General features: G+C 49.7%; 1 protein-coding gene across 1 annotated transcript in view; it reads right to left on the bottom strand.

Annotated features, from left to right (window-relative positions):
* The window catches only part of LOC140911047 (uncharacterized), an 85785-nt gene that overhangs the window by 64744 nt on the left and 3777 nt on the right, over window positions 1–17264 (bottom strand). The window contains exons 2-9 of the mRNA XM_073343301.1: window positions 8768–8848; window positions 8613–8663; window positions 6398–6433; window positions 6221–6274; window positions 4675–4719; window positions 2022–2057; window positions 1466–1525; window positions 524–649 (exon numbers count right to left, since the gene is read on the bottom strand). Of these exons, the coding sequence (XP_073199402.1) occupies window positions 524–649; window positions 1466–1525; window positions 2022–2057; window positions 4675–4719; window positions 6221–6274; window positions 6398–6433; window positions 8613–8663; window positions 8768–8770 (411 nt within the window). The 5' untranslated portion in view covers window positions 8771–8848. The remainder of the gene's footprint in view (window positions 1–523; window positions 650–1465; window positions 1526–2021; window positions 2058–4674; window positions 4720–6220; window positions 6275–6397; window positions 6434–8612; window positions 8664–8767; window positions 8849–17264) is intronic.

Genomic DNA, 17264 nt, shown 5'->3' with positions numbered 1-17264 from the left:
ACAGCAGCTTCCAAGCGCCCTAACGATTCAACGCCGGGGACTGCTCTCGGTGTCGCATGGAACAGCCGAGCAAAGGAACATCCCAATCCCAGCAGCGCCTGGCAAGGGTAAACTGTCCCCGTGCATCACGCTGTTGTTCGCTCACAACACGACAGCTTGCTCACCGCACTGAAACTGCTGGGCTTGTAGCACTGAGTCTGGTTAGCCTGGAATCCAGCCTGTGTCAGGGTGACACAGCCGTTTCCCGGGGAGGAAGGGCTTCGTGCTCCGGCAGCAGGACGTGTGCCGAGAACAGCTCTGCCTCCTGAATCTCCCAGGCACGATTTCAGCTGGCTATGGGGGAACGGTAGGGGCCCTTGGGACTGGTTGTCCCACGTTACGTGAGGTCCCTCCCACCACACGTCTTCTCACAGAGCCTCAGCATCTGTTCGCACCCTTGTGCCTTGCGATTGTGGGTACAATGCAGTCCTCTCTCGCCCCCACCACCACACTCGCTCTCTAGTGCCCAGGACACGTCACCTACCTTCTGCCCTGGCATGCCAGGTGGACCCGGGGCGCCTCTCTCTCCCAGCGATCCTGAAATGCCAGGGTTGCCACGAATACCCTGGATGCCCTGCACTCCCGGAGGTCCCGGGGCCCCGGGCTCCCCCTGTTGCAAAGCAATCGTGTGGCTGTAGTCACAACGCCAACAGTGGACTCCCCAGTAACACAGCTTATTGTAGCCATGACCAGCAGGCTACTCGCAAGGGGTTCTCAGCTCCCTTGTCATCTACTGCTCCTTCCAGATTTAACTGGCGAGTCCACTGAGTGCAAGGAAGGGCCTAATGACACTGGCTTGAGCCAGGCACAGGGCTGACAGGCACCTCTGTGCACTGCTGCCCTCATGAGACCTGCAACACCCCCCACCGCCCCAGTCCTCGGCTCCCACACACCTCACACTCCCACCTCTGCCCTGCAGCAGCACCCCACCCTCCCAGCCACTGCAGCCCCGATGCTCCACACAGCTCTGCCAGAGCATCTTAACGCTGACCTGCGAGCTCACCTCTATTATTCCAGAAACAAAATGGCTCCACCAATGCCCCCAAATCCTGACATGCCTGCAGTGCCCCCTTTATGTCAGTCCTGGAATCTCACAAGTGCAGGCTGGCTAATAGGCTTTGCCCCGATTCTTCAGCATCGCGCTCTGGCAATGGTAAAATGACCCTCCATCTGCCCACCCCAAAGGAAAGGTCTGGTGTGAAACGGTGCCGTGCAGGAGACAGCTCCCTGGAGCTGTGCGTTTGGAACACATGGGTGGTCTTGCCCTCCAGAGCCTCGACTGGCTTCGGTAGCGCATCTTTGCAAGCCCCAGTGAGCCCCACGGACCCTTGGTGCCTGCCTGCATGGTAGTTGTGCTATCAGCAAGGGGCACAAAGAGAGAGCATGTTGGATGATGTGCAGACAAAGTGAGATCCTATATGCTTACCTTATGCCCAGGGGGCCCAGCCTGACCAGCGGGGCCTCTGAACCCAATTCCTGGTTCTCCCTGTAAAGAGAGACAAGGGGAGGAGATCAAGAACAATCAGAAACACACCACGTCCTCCATCGTGGGCCTGTCAAAATCATACTGGACACATCACTACGTGCTGCTCACTTCAGGCCCAATCCAACTCCTGCTGAAGTCAATACTCCAGGGACAGGAGCTACAGAACCCACCCAAGATGCTTGACAGATAGATGGATCTAAGGCTGCTTCATCCGCCATTGAGGGAGGAGAGTTATATGGCCCACTCCCGGAGGGAGAGAACTACAGAGAGAAGCTGAACAGCTCAATGCTGGAGAAAACACAAGAGACAGCGGCAGGCAGCAGCTGATCATCTACAGTGATTAGATCTAAAAACGCGGCATTACTGAACAAAGCCCTTTTGTGTACAGAGAAGAGCCAGGAAGGGACAGCACACATGAATTCTAATGGTGTAAGAACAGCAACCTAACCCTAATCCTAGGAGAGTCCTTGAGTATGGTGCCAAAGTCGCTTCTTACCTTTTGACCATTTTCTCCTCTGTCTCCTTTAGTGCCCTAGGAATGAAGAGAAAGTTACAGAGCCCGTGATCATGGCTGGGGAAGAGGGCTGGGAGAAATATGCCCTGCAGGGGATCAGGAACCAGGTCAGAGATTTCTGTGTAATCTGCAAGGGGCGCAGAGAATCTTTGACTGGTCATAACTATGGGCTAGAAACCGCTGCTTCCACTCACCACGAGGGCACAGGAAGCATGGTCGTGGGGGAAAAGGGACGGAGAGCACTAGCTGCATGATCCTAAGTGTATACAGATAAGCCATAGATCTTCCCTCCAGACTTACCCCTGGAATCACCAGCAGGTCCTAGGCAGATATGAACGAGTGGTTTTTAGGGACAGAATCACTGCTTTGGGGGTTAAAATCCAGGAGCTCTTGTCTGTAGGAAGCAGCTTCAAAGGAACTCTTAAGCACCAGGAACAAACAACGTTAGGCCAGCAGCCTGCTCTTCCAAATTCACTGTGGATCTGGTCAGTACTAGAGCTAGGCCTGAACTAAAGAGGGTCTGAATGACCCAAACACTGGGGGAATTTGGACCTGAGTTTTTATCTTTCCTATCGGCAAAACCCACAGGCTGGATCCCAGCAGTCAGACCATAAGAAACTTCTGATCTGGATCCAGATCCAGACTTTGCAGCTCAAGTTCTCTCCCGGCTCCCCCATCTCCCCTGGCAAGAAGACAACATCACCTCTTACAGATGCTCAGTCCTTCCTCATCTCCCTCACTACAGAGCATGCACATCACAGGCAGCTCTGCAGTGTGACCATTTAATGATGCAACCCCTCGAGCAAACCATTCTGATTCTTGCAGTTTCTTCCCTCCTCGCTCCCAAGACACTTTTACAGCGACATGCCTTCGACTGCACTTACTGCAGAATATGTAGAACTGGTGGCCCAGCCAGCTTTCCGATCATCATTATCCCAAAGGCATGCAGCCTCCTTGAGGATTGAATGCCAACCAGGTCGATCCCTAACTAGTTCCTTAAGGGGGTCTAGCTAGACGTTCAGTCTATGCTCACTGGCGACCTTATTGCGCCACCAAACTTTTAGCAATCTCATGATTGCTGGCCGAGTCGTGGCATTCCCATCCTGGTTTATGCATCAGCCCACTCACTGGATACAAATGGCATGGCATAGACTCAGTGCAATCCACTTCAGTGGCCCTAGATGCTGGACACGTGGCTTAAAAGCCCTGTCCAGCATGGTCTTTCACCGACAGTTGGTGGGAACTGTTGTATGATCCCATGTACCTCCCGCTCTTCACCCTGGGTTCACACCAGCCCATCGTCTCTCCTGGTCTGCAGTGAGATTGCTGCAAGACTCTTTGTGCTGCTTCCCTGCCCTGACTGAGAAGCACGTTCCCCTCTCCTTCACATTCTGAAACATTTGAATATTTCCACCTTGTTTATTTCTCTATAGCAGGGGTGGGCAAACGACGGCCTGCGGGCTGCACCACGTGGCTCAGCCCCTCTCCGGCGCTCTGGCCATGGCACAGGGTCAGGGGCCGTACCACACGGCTCCCAGAAGCTGGCATGGCCCTGCTCCGGTGCCTACGTGCTCCAATGGCCCCCTCCAGCGCTCCAATGGGAGCTGCAGAAGCGGTGCCTGCAGATGGGGCAGCGTGCAGAGCCGCCTGGCCGCGCCTCCGTGTAGGAGCCAGAGAAGGGACATACCACTGCTTCCGGGAGCTGCTTGAGGTAAACGCCACTCAGAACCTGCACCCCCTGAGCCTCTCCCCATGCTCCAACCCCCTGCCCCAGCCCTGATCCCCCTCCCACTCTCCAAACCCCTCAATCCCAGCCCGGAACACTCCCCTGCACCCCAAACCTCTCATCCCCAGCCCCACCCCAGAGCCCGCACCCCCAGCCGGAACCTGCACGCCTTCCCGCACCCTTGCCCCAGCCCTGATCCTCCTCCCACCCTCCGAATCCCTCAGTCCCAGCCCAGAGCACCCTCCTACACTCCAAACTCCTCATCCCCAGCCCCACCCCAGAGCCCGCACCCCCTGCCACACCCCAACCCCAATTTTGTGAGCATTCTTGGCCCACCATATAATTTCTATTCCTCGATGTGGCCCTCGGGCCAAAAAGTTTGCCCACCCCTGGTCTAGAGCAATCTGTGAAACAAAAAAGGCCACATCCCCTAGTACAATGCATTGCTACGAGCTCCTGGATCAGCACAGCAACAACCTCAGGGCATCCTGCTTGAGGTCTGCTGCTGAGCCGGGCCGACTGGGCCCACGTCCCACTGCCTTGCACCTTCCACCGTCCTTTCCACCAGTGCAAAGAGGCTGTGAGACGCTCCCCATTCCGAGCTGGTAGCACTGCACCCCCGTTTTGCACAAACAGAAGGCCCAAGGCAGTAGGGAACTCAGGTCTGCAAGAGAAAGGGCAGATGTATTCTTGGGCACTATCTATTGGCACTTGATCTTTAACGAATTACATATGTGCCGACACAGACCACTCTCGTAGCAATTGGGGCCCCATTTAAATCTCCCGGACTCCAGATCCACCTAGGACTTCAGTTAGTAGGCGGCTGGCAATGGATAGCCAGGTCATCTAGCCAGGGAGTCACTCCCTGTGTCAAAAATTGCTTCAACGCACAAAACAATCGAAAGGTACCTTTTCTCCTTTGTCTCCTCTGGCTCCGGGAGATCCCTTTTCTCCCTATAAACCAAAAAGCTGCTGTTCACTCCTTTGTGCTAACCTCAGTGATTGACCAGAGCCCTGAATCTGTCAAGTTGATGCCGAGATACCACAGTGATGGGCACAATGGAAATACACAGAGTTAGAGTAGAGAGATGATGGAGGGGGCAGAGGTACGTTCGTTGTGGTGTGGGTGGGAACAAGGGAGATTGGCTGTTATTCTAACACAGGGAGAGGGGCCTATAGGGTAGAACTGGGTGAAATGTGATTTATTTTCCCCCGCGAAGAAAATTTCAACCAAAAAACCGCAAATCCCTTCTCGTCTGAAATTTCCAAGGAAATTTTTGATTATTTGGTGGAAATTTGAGGCCGAAAAATACTGGCTGAAAACTGGAACTATTTGGAAATGTTGCCATAGTGCCTCATGGGAGTTGTAGTTTAGGGGCCTCTTCCATAGGCCGGGCTACGTCTCCTGAGGGGCAGCGCGAGAGCTCTGCCTGCTTCGTGCAGCAGCCCTCACTGGCTGCTCTTCCCCAGAGGGCAGGGAAGTGGGGGAGGCAGCCAATCAGAGGGAGTTTCCCCCAGGCAGGGCTGTAATTTGCATGAGGGCTGGTGCTCCTTGTGATGGCATCATCGCGAGCTAAGCTCCAGTGATGATTTTCACCTGCTAGGATCTGCATTTGGGTTTCTCCTGCAAACACGGAGAGCAACACTAACAAATGAGGCACCACTGCATCCCCTCAACTGCCACAGTGACCCTGGGCCAGCCGAGGTTATGTCTACCCTACATTGTAAACCCGGGTCTGTGGGAGCTGAGTTTGTGCACTTGGTGTTTCCAAGCCTATGCCTGGGCATCCCCACTGCTTTGTGGCTTACTACTGCTGCACCTGGATCTCATAGCCATGCTGACACATCCAGACTGCACTACACAGATCTTCTGGCTCAGATCGGCATCCACAGTGCAAAATAACAGGGCTTGGAGCCAAGTCACAGAACCCAGGTCCTGAGTGCTGGTTGACCCAAGTCAGACTGATTTGTGTGTGGACGGAAGCAGGGCTTGGGCTCAAACCTGAGTCAAAGCCTGGGCTTAGTGTGCAGTGTAGCCATACACTTTGAACTTCCTGCACCTCAGCTGCCCATCTGTAAAATGGGGATAATACTACCTCCTTTCTCCCACTTTTCTCTGTATGATGTATTGAGACTTGAAACTCTTCATATGCATGTACAGCACCTTGCACAAGAGGCCCTTGATCTCAGCTGAGGCTTTTAGATGGTACCAAAATACAAATAATAAATAGCAAAAAGAGCCGACACCCCACTTTGCTCCAGTGTAAATGGCTTTACAAGACATAGGGCCATGGGGAGTCAGGCCCAATAGGCTGATGATTATTTGGGATCTTAAAGGATTTAATTTGTCTTTAAGTAAAGGCTTTTCAACTCAGCTTTACAACGGAGCTCCAATTCTGTGGGGGTGGGGTTTTTGTTTGTTTGTTTTGTTAAAACATTAAAGAAAAACTCAGACCTTTTGACCTTGGAACGGCACCTGTTCTGGATCCACCGTGTCTGACTCCTGCTTCTGCAAAAAGAAAATAGAGCCCCCCCACAATCAAACAGGAGATTATGGATAGAATGACGAAGAACCAGCTGCATCTAACACGCACGGAGCTGTAGTAACAGCTCTATAAAATAAATATATTACCTTGATCCTCCTTGCGCCTTGAGGTCCTGGATATGTCTTGAATTCAATAAAAAAGAAGAGGAGGTTTTCAGAGGAGAGCATATGATTGCATGCTAATATTTCGTATCTCAGAGATATTTCATCCATAAGACGTGGAAAAGAACTATTTGAACATGGAGGCACGTTATACCTCTCACGATCAATGCAACAATTCATTCTTACTGCATCCCGATGCCGACCGTGGTGAATTGGGTGCATGTAATGGACAGGTTACATCTTAGCAGGAATCAGTGAACACTTATCTGGGGTCACTTAGCAGCAGCCTTATCCAATTGAACATAGGGGCAAATGACACAAAAAGGATTTCATTGGAGCTGTTCCAAAATTAGGCTGTGGGGACCGAGAGCAGAATGTAGCCCATTGTCTGATTTTTCAGTGTGGTCAAGTGCAATGAAAAGGAAAACAAGTGAAACTTTAGGATAGACTCACAACAAGCCTGCTTACCTGGAGTTCAGGTGGCTTCTGCTCCTCATGCACTTGAGGAATAAAAGGTTTCAGAGCCCCAAACCCAATGGTTAGAAAAGTAGTAAATGCTCAGTTGAGGTCTCCACACCTCTCCCCATAAAGAATGTTGGCATTGCAAGACAAAATCCCAACAAGGAACGTACATAAAGCAGGAAATGCCCAGTTAAGATGCTCCTTCACACACAACTGTGTCATCTTAACTCTGCCCTCATAGGGATGGCAATAGGTTCATCACAGTATCTTGCTCCTCCTTAACAAAAAATAGTGCTCCTATTCATGCAGTCTGAGAGGACCCTCCACCAGACGAGCTGCAGAACCAGGGCCATAGTAGGGGAAACCTTTCTTGTTTAAAATAATCAATTTCCACTAAGATGTTTTTTTTAAAAAAAAAATCATGGGAACATTGGAGATTGGTCCTGCTTTGAGCAGGGGGTTGGACTAGATGACCTCCTGAGGTCCCTTCCAACCCTGATACTCTATGACTCTATGATTTATATCAGTCTTAAGTTCTGTAAAAGTTTTTACCAAACTGACTTTTCAGGCCAAATGTGACCTGTCCCTTTAAAGTTTTCATCAAGCATTCTACTGGGGCCCATGTTTTGGCAAGCGAGCAGGTCAGAAATCATCAGAGAGAAATTTTTCCGACAGCGCAGGTTCCCTCTGACTGAGGTGCATGGTGCATTGTGAGAGTCACATGACTGAGGTCCATCATGGGTGATGTAGTTTGGCCAGGCAGCCCAGCCAATAAAGGAGAACAAGGGCATGTGGCATCCAAACTACAACTCCCATGAGGCACTGCGGCACTATAAGAAGATGCAGTCTAACATTGAACCAACTCAAAGTGAATCATTTTGACATTTTCCAAATAACACATTTTTTTCCACTACAAATTTGGATATCCAAACTCTTTGTCCCAATCTGGGATGAAACCAAATGTAGAAATAGTGAGAGTTCCAGCCAGGGCGCTGGAACAGGGCGGCAGGGGGCCAAGCCCCCCCCCCCCCTTTTATCAGCCATAAGGGAGCGATGGGGTAGGGGGTGGAGAGGAGCGAGCACGGGCCAGGTCTTGGCAGGGAAGAGGTGGAGTGGGGCCTCGAGGGAAGGGGCGGTGTGAGGGCAGGGGCTTGGGGAAAAGGGTGGGGTAGGCGCGGGGCCTTGGGAGAAGGAGTGGTACGGGGGTGGGGCCTCAGAGGGAAGGGGCAGCAGGGGGGGCACAGTTCGGGCACCAGTGGCCCCCCCACTTTTAGGGACCTTCTGCCGCTCCCGATTTTTGCCCTGCTCTAATGCTGAAGAACTGGTTAGAGTGTTTCACATGTCCAATCTGACAGACGTAACCACAATAAAACAACTGTGTATAATTGGGGGGGGGGGATGTATATACAGTTTATAGATATATTTGTTGCACACGCAAACCCCCCCCAAAGCTGGTCATTGTGTTCCATCAGTGATTAACGTGGGTTTCTCTTTTCCTCTTGTGTTCTTTAAGCATCATACCCTTCCCTTCCCCATCTCTCTTGGGAGGAGCACTTAGCCACACCAAAGGACACTGGCTTGGCTGCTGCTTGTTCGTTATTTACAGGGAGCGTTTCACCCTCACCCTAGGGGTATTACTATTGTTAATGAGCGAGAAAGCAGCAAGGGCGGTTATCCCCCGTGTCTATCTCATACGCACGATCTCTGCAAACACTCCAGATATTCAGCCATCGCTTACCACATATCCAGCCGGGGACTTCTGAACTCCAGTGGGACCAGGTGAGTGAGCCTGTATAGGGACAACGAGGAGTTATTACCACTTCCTTCCAAGCAGTGTTGATTGCTTTGCGTTCAGGCAAAACGGACTGAGGTGGCGGGAACAGGGGACTTTACCATGTGCCTCTGTCGCTCAGCCGTTCTTCTGACTCTCACACGGCTTGTTAACTCCGGGCCGTCAACTGGATCTGCATTTTCCTGCTTGAAGGAAAACAGCATCCCTTAAAGCACCCAGATGCGTAAATTGGATTATTATGTAATTTCACACCGTGCCATAGGTTTACTGCTACTTCAAAAAAGCCCACATGTTGCAATTGCCAGTGTTAATTGTCGGAGTGTCACTGAACTGTCCAGGTGCGTCCATGTAGAATTCACCGGTGGTGTTGCTGAGGATACCAGGTACGTCCAGGAAGACCTACCTTTTGGGCTATTACATGTACCAACCATGTCTAGGTAACACACCACTGCAGTGATGCTCTGTGCACTAGCTGAGTCTAGGTACAGCACACCTGATGTGGTGCTCAGTGGACCTGGTATATTCCCCTGAAATCACTGGAACATTAATGGCCAAAGGCAGCACCAAGAGACGAAAGGCCAGATGGGAATGGCTTAATCTGCAACTCACAGATGCTTGCAAAGCTTGTGTTTTGGGATGTTCTGGCAGAGTACGTGTGAGATGTATAAGGTAGGAACTGTGCTAAGGGTCACCTGCCCTAACAGGAAACACTCAATGTTTGTAGGAGTTCCTACATATTAATTGCACCCAATTATCTGCTCCTGCATTTTGAAAGTGAGGAAATTAGACGTTGCCAGACATTACTCCCCATGCCGCTCTCACGCATCATGAACCACGAGAACATGAAAACAAAGGAATTGAGTGATTCACGATTAAATAAACTCAACCCCAGTGGATCGTAGGTCTTTGTCTGTGGACGAGGACCCCATTTTTTAAACTCCCACCCGTGTGTTTTAACCACAAGCTCGTTCTTCCTCTCAGACATAACTGCAGGTTATGAAGCAAATAAGACCGGTTACTTTCACCTGGGATGCATGTACATCACCCACTGACTTTAATGAGACTCTCCATGGAATAAGGTGCTACTCGACATGACGAAGGAAATCAGAATCTAACCCATCGTGATAGAAATATCAGGCCTCAGAGAAAAAGAACGGTAGCATCAAAATATTGGGACCAAGCCCCACAGTGGTTTCCGTCGGCTATTTACAATGTTTTGAAAGTGATTTGTCACAGGAAGTGTGGATGAAATTGACCCCATGCAGATGGCCAACACACGAACAGTGGACAGCACTTTGTTCCAGTCAAGCCCTCTTCACAGGAGGGGATTTTACCCTGAATAAATTGCAAACCCTTTGGAGCAGGGCCTCTGGTTTTGTTCTGTGTTGGTACAGAGCCTAGCACAATGGGCCATGACTGGGCTCCTAAGCATCGCTGCAATACGCCTAAATAAATAATGTAAGCAGTGTCAGGATGAGCTCCACCCTGACATCTGGTGGTGAGGTGTGGCAAGTTGTGGAAAAGAACTTCAGGGGCCGATCTCATTTGCATAGGCACACCCACCACGCCTAGAATGAGACCATAGCTGCCCAAATGGTCACTTTGGCTGCTGTAGGATCCCCAGTGTCTCTGTTATTGGGGCAGGAAGAATAAATTGTTATTACCCTGATTATGGGAACTGTGCTTGGAACTGTACGTGGCCTTTTGTTATGATGGAGGGATTCACCATCAACTAAGTAGCACTCGCTAGGCAAGGGTCATGGGTTCCAAAACTGTGTGAATGGAGAGAGGCTGGGGACAAGTATTAATACTTGGTGGCATGGGCCCCTTGGTGAGGGCCTTACATGCTAATTGCACTTCCTCCTCTCTCCACTGTGGAATATCAGAGCTAATTTTGATTTCATTAGAAGTCTAGTTATAGGCTGCTGAGCTCACTTTGGGCTGACAGTGCACCAGCACTGGGGCTCCCCTATTATAAGCTGAATTCACCTAAGAGCTGAAATCACTGAGTGTTGTGTTAAGTAGTGGGGGAGCCTGAAGATATATTGTGGAGCAGTTTGCGGGATGGCTGGTGAAGCAGTTCGACGCGGCGCAGTGTGTGGATGGCAGGAGCTGCTTGTGGGCCGTGGAGCTGAGTGAAGGAGTTCGTGGGGCGGCTGGCGGAGCGGAGCGGAGCGCAGCTGAGCGAAGGAGTTCGTGGGGCGGCTGGCGGAGCGGAGCGCAGCTGAGCGAAGGAGTTTGTGGGGCGGCTGGCAGAGTGGAGCGCCGCTATGGGGCAGCTAGCTTCAGATCACGTAAGGTGCCTCTTACCGCCGTCCCATTTCCACCCAGGTTGGGAGGTAAAGCTCCGCAGATAAACTTTCGAACTCTGGGGCTGCCCTGACCAGGGACAGAGACTTTTGGGGCATTGGACTTTTGGGACTTTGGGTGATTTGGGGTTGCTGGACTCAAGAACCAAAGGGAAAAGGGCATGCCCCAATTTGCCTGGGGTGGGTTTTTTTTTGCTCGTGGGTTGTGTTATGAATCCTGTTGGTGGTGTTTCCCCAACATAATGCCACATTGTTTCTCTCTGTTATTAAAAGACTTTTGCTACACTCAGACTATGTGCTTGCGAGAGGGGAAGTATTGCCTCTTGGAGGCGCCCAGCGGGGGTGGTATATATTTGTCCCAGGTCACTGGGTGGGGGCTCGAGCCGGTTTGCATTGTGTTATTGGAATGGAACCCCTAGATATTGAACCCGGCCCTTGTTGCTGCCAACTCTGACGGGCAGAAGGGTTACAATAATAATAACTGAATAATTCACTGAGAACCAAACTGATCAAATCAATGCATTAGCTCTTCGCATCCCCCCAAAATAAAATGAAGTGAAGTAAAAAGCAAAATAATAGTATTTCTCCCAGCTTCCCACTAGTTCTTGCTTTAATTTAATTAGTTAACCTGGGGGGGGAGGGATAGCTCAGTGGTTTGAGCATTGGCCTGCTAAACTTAGGGTTGTGAGTTCAGTCCCTGAGGGGGCCATTTAGGGATCTGGGGCAAAAATTGGGGATTGGTCCTGCTTTGAGCAGGGGGTTAGACTAAATGACCTCCTTAGGTCCCTTCCAAGCCTGATATTTTATGGTTCTTTTGTACCTCTGGGTTTATTACCAGCTCATGATCCTTGCACATCTCAGAAGGGGACAAAAAGGCAGAGCCACTTGCGGATGGACAGCACAGAAAGTTGAAGTGGGGGAGTTCTTGGAAATGGGAAAGATGAGACTGGGGAACCACTGGTGAATGGTAGAGATTATGGTCACGGGTCCTCGTGCACCTAATAACTGACTGACCAGCCTGTTGGTGCAAGACAAACTTGAACGTTGTCCATGTGAACAAGCACCAGACCCAAAGGGATTGGACACTTCCTGTGTGGCTTGAGTTTCGCAGTGTTTTCCTGGCACCAGTCGTTCCATCATAAGAGGGGTTTATGAAAGAAGAAGCTATGTGGTAAGAGAATTGCATGTCCATCTCCACCACTGCAGCTCAATTGTGGCAATTTCCCACATCAATGAGCCCCATTGGTCTTACCCATTTCTAGTCATGCAACAGACATACCACTTGCCTGGACCCCAGGTAGGTCTTCAGCAGCAGGTACAGAACCTGTGACCTCTGGATCCTAAACCATGAACCTGTACTGCTAAAAGAGCCAGCTCTATAAGCCAAAGCTGTAGCAGGCTCATCCCCTAGCTTCGGCCCAGACATTTCCGGAGCACCACACTGAACGGTAATTAGCAAGCCCTTTAGGATGGTGGATTTTATGATATCTGCAAGAATGTTTTTTAAAGCAGTGGTTTGGTTCCTTCTCCCAACCCCCATCACTTTGTCAAACTCCAGATAACCCAAAGGAATTTGCTGAAAAGCTCTAGGGGAAAAAATACCCACTTTCCTACCTGGAAGGTTTTACCAAGAGAGGAAAGTTTCAGCCCCAAAAATGAAAATTTTGGAAAGTTACAAGGATGTGAAAAGAGGGTGATAAACAGAAGCTATACAACGAGGAGTCCTTGTGGCACCTTAGAGACTAACAAATTTATTTGGGCATAAGTTTTCGTGGGCTAGAACCCACTTCATCAAAGTTGAAGTTTTTTAAGTTATAGGACCTAACCACATCAGCCACACCATCGGGGCTCGTTCACCTGCACATCTACCAATGTGATATATGCCATCATGTGCCAGCAACGCCCCTCTGCCATGTACATTGGCCAAACCAGACAATCTCTACGCAAAAGAATAAATGGACACAAATCTGACATCAGGAATCATAACATTCAAAAACCAGTAGGAGAACACTTCAATCTCTCTGGTCACTCAATAACAGACCTCAAAGAGGCAATTCTTCAACAAAAAAACTTCAAAAACAGAGTCCAACATGAAGCTGCAGAACTGGAATTAATTTGCAAACTGGATACCATCAGATTAGGCCTGAGTACAGACTGGGAGTGGTTGGGTCATTACAAAACCTAAACTTAATTTCCCCAATACTAATTTCTCCCTACTGTTACTCACACCTTCTTGTCAACTGTCTGAAATGGTTCCACTCTGTTACCACTTCAAAAGTTATTTTTCCTCCCTTGGTATCCTGCTGTTAATTAACTCGTTAGACTGACCTCACACTTGGTAAAGCAACCCCCCATCCTTTCATGTATTTATACCTGCTCCTGTATTTGCACTCCATGCATCCGATGAAGTGGGTTCTAACCCACAAAAGCTTTTGCCCAAATACATTTGTTAGTCTCTAAGGTGCCACAAGGACTCCTCATTGTTTTTGATGATATAGACTAACACGGCTACCACTCAGAAGCTATACAGTTTAACTACAATGGATACTAATTGTGCTTGCTACAATGACATAATTTAAAAGATAAGGGACTTGATAGATTAGGTTAGATTGTAAACTTCAGGGTGGGGACTGTCTGTTTAATATATTAATAATTGTATATGAATACCCAGCTCTTATTTAGCCCTTCTCATCAGTAGATCTCAATGTGCTTTATAAAAGAGGTATCTTTATCCCCATTTTACAGATGGGAAAACTGAGGCCCAGAGCAGTGAAGTGATTTGCCCATGTTTACAGAACCTAGCACAGTGGGGTCTTGGTCCATGACTGGGGCTCCTACATGCTACAAATAAAGAATCAGAATAATAGCTATGGGGACTACAGCAGGAATCTTTCATCTCAAGGGCTCCAGGCCTGCAAGCTGCTCTGTGCATCTTTGCCATCGTGCCCATGTTGACTTCAATGACCTGCGTGGAGCAATTTCCAGGAGCAAGGCCGAGCTCACCAAGAACTGAAACTTGTTACCTCCTGTGGAGCGGGGGATGTGGAAGGAGCTAAGCAAGGATGAGCAGATGCGGCCTGTTACCTTTATGTCTGAGAGGACTGTATCAGCTCCTTCAGAAGAACCATCGTTTCCCCTGGAATGATCAGGCTGCAGAGGAAAACAGCACAATTCAGGCTGGGTACTCTCTGGGGGTTGGCACTATAGGATTCTTTGCAGTGGCCAAGATGGTTGGACAGGAGGCCTCAGGCAGTACTCTTTCTGTTATTACTCAAATGGAGGAAAGTAACTTCTACTACCCATCCTGGACAGCAGGTTTAAAACAAGCAAAAGGAAGTATTTCTTCACACAACGCACAGTCAACCTGTGGAACTCCTCGCCAGAGGATGTTGTGAAGGCCAAGACTAGAACAGGGTTCAAAAAAGAACTAGATAAGTTCACAGAGGATAGGTCCATCAATGGCTATTAGCCAGGATGGGCAGGGATGGTGTCCCTAGCCTCTGTTTGCCAGAAGCTGGGAATGGGCGACAGGGGATGGCTCACTTGATGATTACCTGTTCTGTTTTTTCCCTCTGGGGCACCTGGCATTAGCCACTGTCGGAAGACCGGATACGGGGCTAGATGGACCTTTGGTCTGACCCAGTACGACCGTTCTTATGTATGACACAACTACTTGGGTTGGCTTTGCTTTTCTCTCCGACCAAGTTCATTTGATTCCACAGCCCACTTTTAATAAACTCTTCTACCACCAAGAAATTGGACCTCTGGAGCCAACTGCTAGGGTTATTATCGATTCAACACCTGTCAAGGGCCCCATGAACCTTTTAATGGTTATGCTTCCTGATTAGAGCTGCTGCTAATGGGGAGAACAACCGGCTATATTTATCTCTAGCTGTATTTCCCCCTGGTGGGTATGTAGTTATTTAACCAAAGACACCGGAGCCACGCTGCAAGTAAAGAGGAGCGGGAAGCTGGTATCTTGCCACCATTGCACACACAGAACTTGCAATGAAGTCAAGGGGAGTTTTACATCTAAATCAACAGCAGGAGACTGCTCTGAAGCTGAGATTAGAATGAGCTTTGGCATTTCAGAGGGTTTAGTTTGGCTGTCAGAATGGAAGTGCCTATTGTCGACCTACTGAGAGCTCCTCGGAAATGTTCCATCTGTAGAAACAACACTGCCTCCATGATGCAAGGGTCATTTGCATGAAAGTAGGGTATTTTTGGTCTAGCTGTTTCTCTGCTCCCTGCACTGTTCCTCACCTGAAGGCAGAATTTTCTGGGTTTGGTTTCAGTGAGATCACACTCCAGAGTGAGTGTTGGCAGGGATGGGCCCATAACTATTGCCATAGGAACTGAACACAAGATTACAACCCAGGAATCCTGATTTAATGTATAGGCTTTTCTACGGATTCACAGAAGGCCAGAAGGGACCATTAGATCATCTCGCCTGGCCTCTGGCACAACATTTCACCCAGCTGAGTCCAGTAACCGCAGGTGCCAACTTTAACATGGTAAATAAGCACCCCGACTTTCACAATAAGCCAAAAATCAAGCTAATCCCATTTCAAAACAAGGCCAGAACAAGCCAATCCCTAAGAACCCCAACACTCCATGTGACTAGATCCCCCCGGCTTGCAGTTTGGGACTGTGGTGGGCCCGCAGTGCACCCCTGACTCTCTCCCCGCGTTGCCCCTGGTTGCCCCTTGCCCCTGCTTTCCAGGAGCCGATCAAAAAAAAAGAAGCAAGAAGCTACAACAAGCAACAAGCAGCAAGCCAATCAGGCATCAAGCTACAAGCCAAAAACTAGCCAACAAGCAACTCATAAGCCAATTAAGCCAAAAATAAGCCCAATTTCTGCATTTTTTCCGCAGGTTTGGCATGCCCGCCAATAACCTGTGTTTGACTAACGAATATCTTGTGTTTGGCTGAAGCCCAGCGTCCAGAAGGGCGGCCGATTTTGAGCTGAAGGCAACAAGAGATGACGAATCCACCCAGGGGTGCTAGTACAGGGGGGAGGGAGGGAGTCACGGCCCTGCCACTTTTTAGCGGCCATAAGGGCAAGCAACGGGGGCGGGGGGAGGTAGGAGATGAGCGAGTGAGGGGTGGGGTCTTGGGGGAAGAAGCATCATGGGAGCAGGGCATCAGGGAGAAGGGGCATTGTTGGAGGGGGGCCTCAGGGGGAGGGGTAGCACAGGTGGGGCCGCAGATTGGTGTTGGTGCCCCCCCATACACTTTTAGGAAGCTTCCACCACCCCTGAATCTGCTTTCCCCCTTCCCGATTTGTTTGAGTGGCTAATCCCTTTGTGCCAAATGTAGACACCAGTTAGGCCGGTTTGTCTGGGTGCAGCTTCCAGCCATTGGCCCTTGCTCTGTCTTTCTCTGCTCGAGAAAAGAGCCTTTTAGTGCCTGCGATTTTCTCCCCACAAAAGTCCTTACACAATAGTGTAACCAAGTCACCTCTCAGTCTCCTTTTTGACAAGCTAACCAGACTGAACTCTAAGCTGCTCACCATAGAGCATTTTCTCCAGACTTCAAATCATTTTTGTGGCTCTTTTCTGCACCCGCTGTAATTTTTAATAGCCTTTTAAAACTGTGGACCCTAGAACTGGATGCAGCGTTCCAGTGTTAGTCTCACCACGGCCCTACCCAGAGGTAAAAATCACTTCCCTACTCGCTACTTCCCTGTTTACACAGCCATGGCTCATAGCAGCTCCTTTTAGCCACAGCATCGCACATGGATCAGTGGCTTGTTCTCTATCACCCCTATATTCTTTTCAGAGTCACTGCCATGGCACGCGTCAGTGCAGTATCTAAACATATCGATACATTTAGCCTCACAATCCCGCTGTGAAGGAGATGAATAGGTATTATCACCCCCATTTTATAGACGGGGACATTGAGGCACAGAAAGGTTACAGCCTAAGGCTTTGAGCCCATGAATTATTCCGTGTGGGTGGCCTCCGCATGCAGCCCCATGGGTCTGCTGACATGGAACAACTTGCAGGACTGAAGTCTACATTTTCAGAAGTAACCAAGGATTTGGGGAGCCTCAATTTTGGGGTGCCAAACCTGAGACCCCTGGGGACTGATTTCTACCCAAAATGCCAATTGAAATGAATGGGAGCTAAGGGTGCCCAGCACCGCTGATAATTCTCCAGTTGGGCACCCTACCACTGAAGCACCCCAAAATAGGAGCAACTTGTGAAAACTGTGCCAAGGTCACAGGAAGACATCAGTAACAGAGCACAGAATAGACCTAGATCTACTGGTTCCTGCTGTAGCCCTT

Source organism: Lepidochelys kempii, chromosome 1, assembly GCF_965140265.1.
Source record: "Lepidochelys kempii isolate rLepKem1 chromosome 1, rLepKem1.hap2, whole genome shotgun sequence".
NCBI lineage: Eukaryota > Metazoa > Chordata > Testudines > Cheloniidae > Lepidochelys > Lepidochelys kempii.
This window is presented reverse-complemented; position numbering and strand designations above follow the sequence as displayed.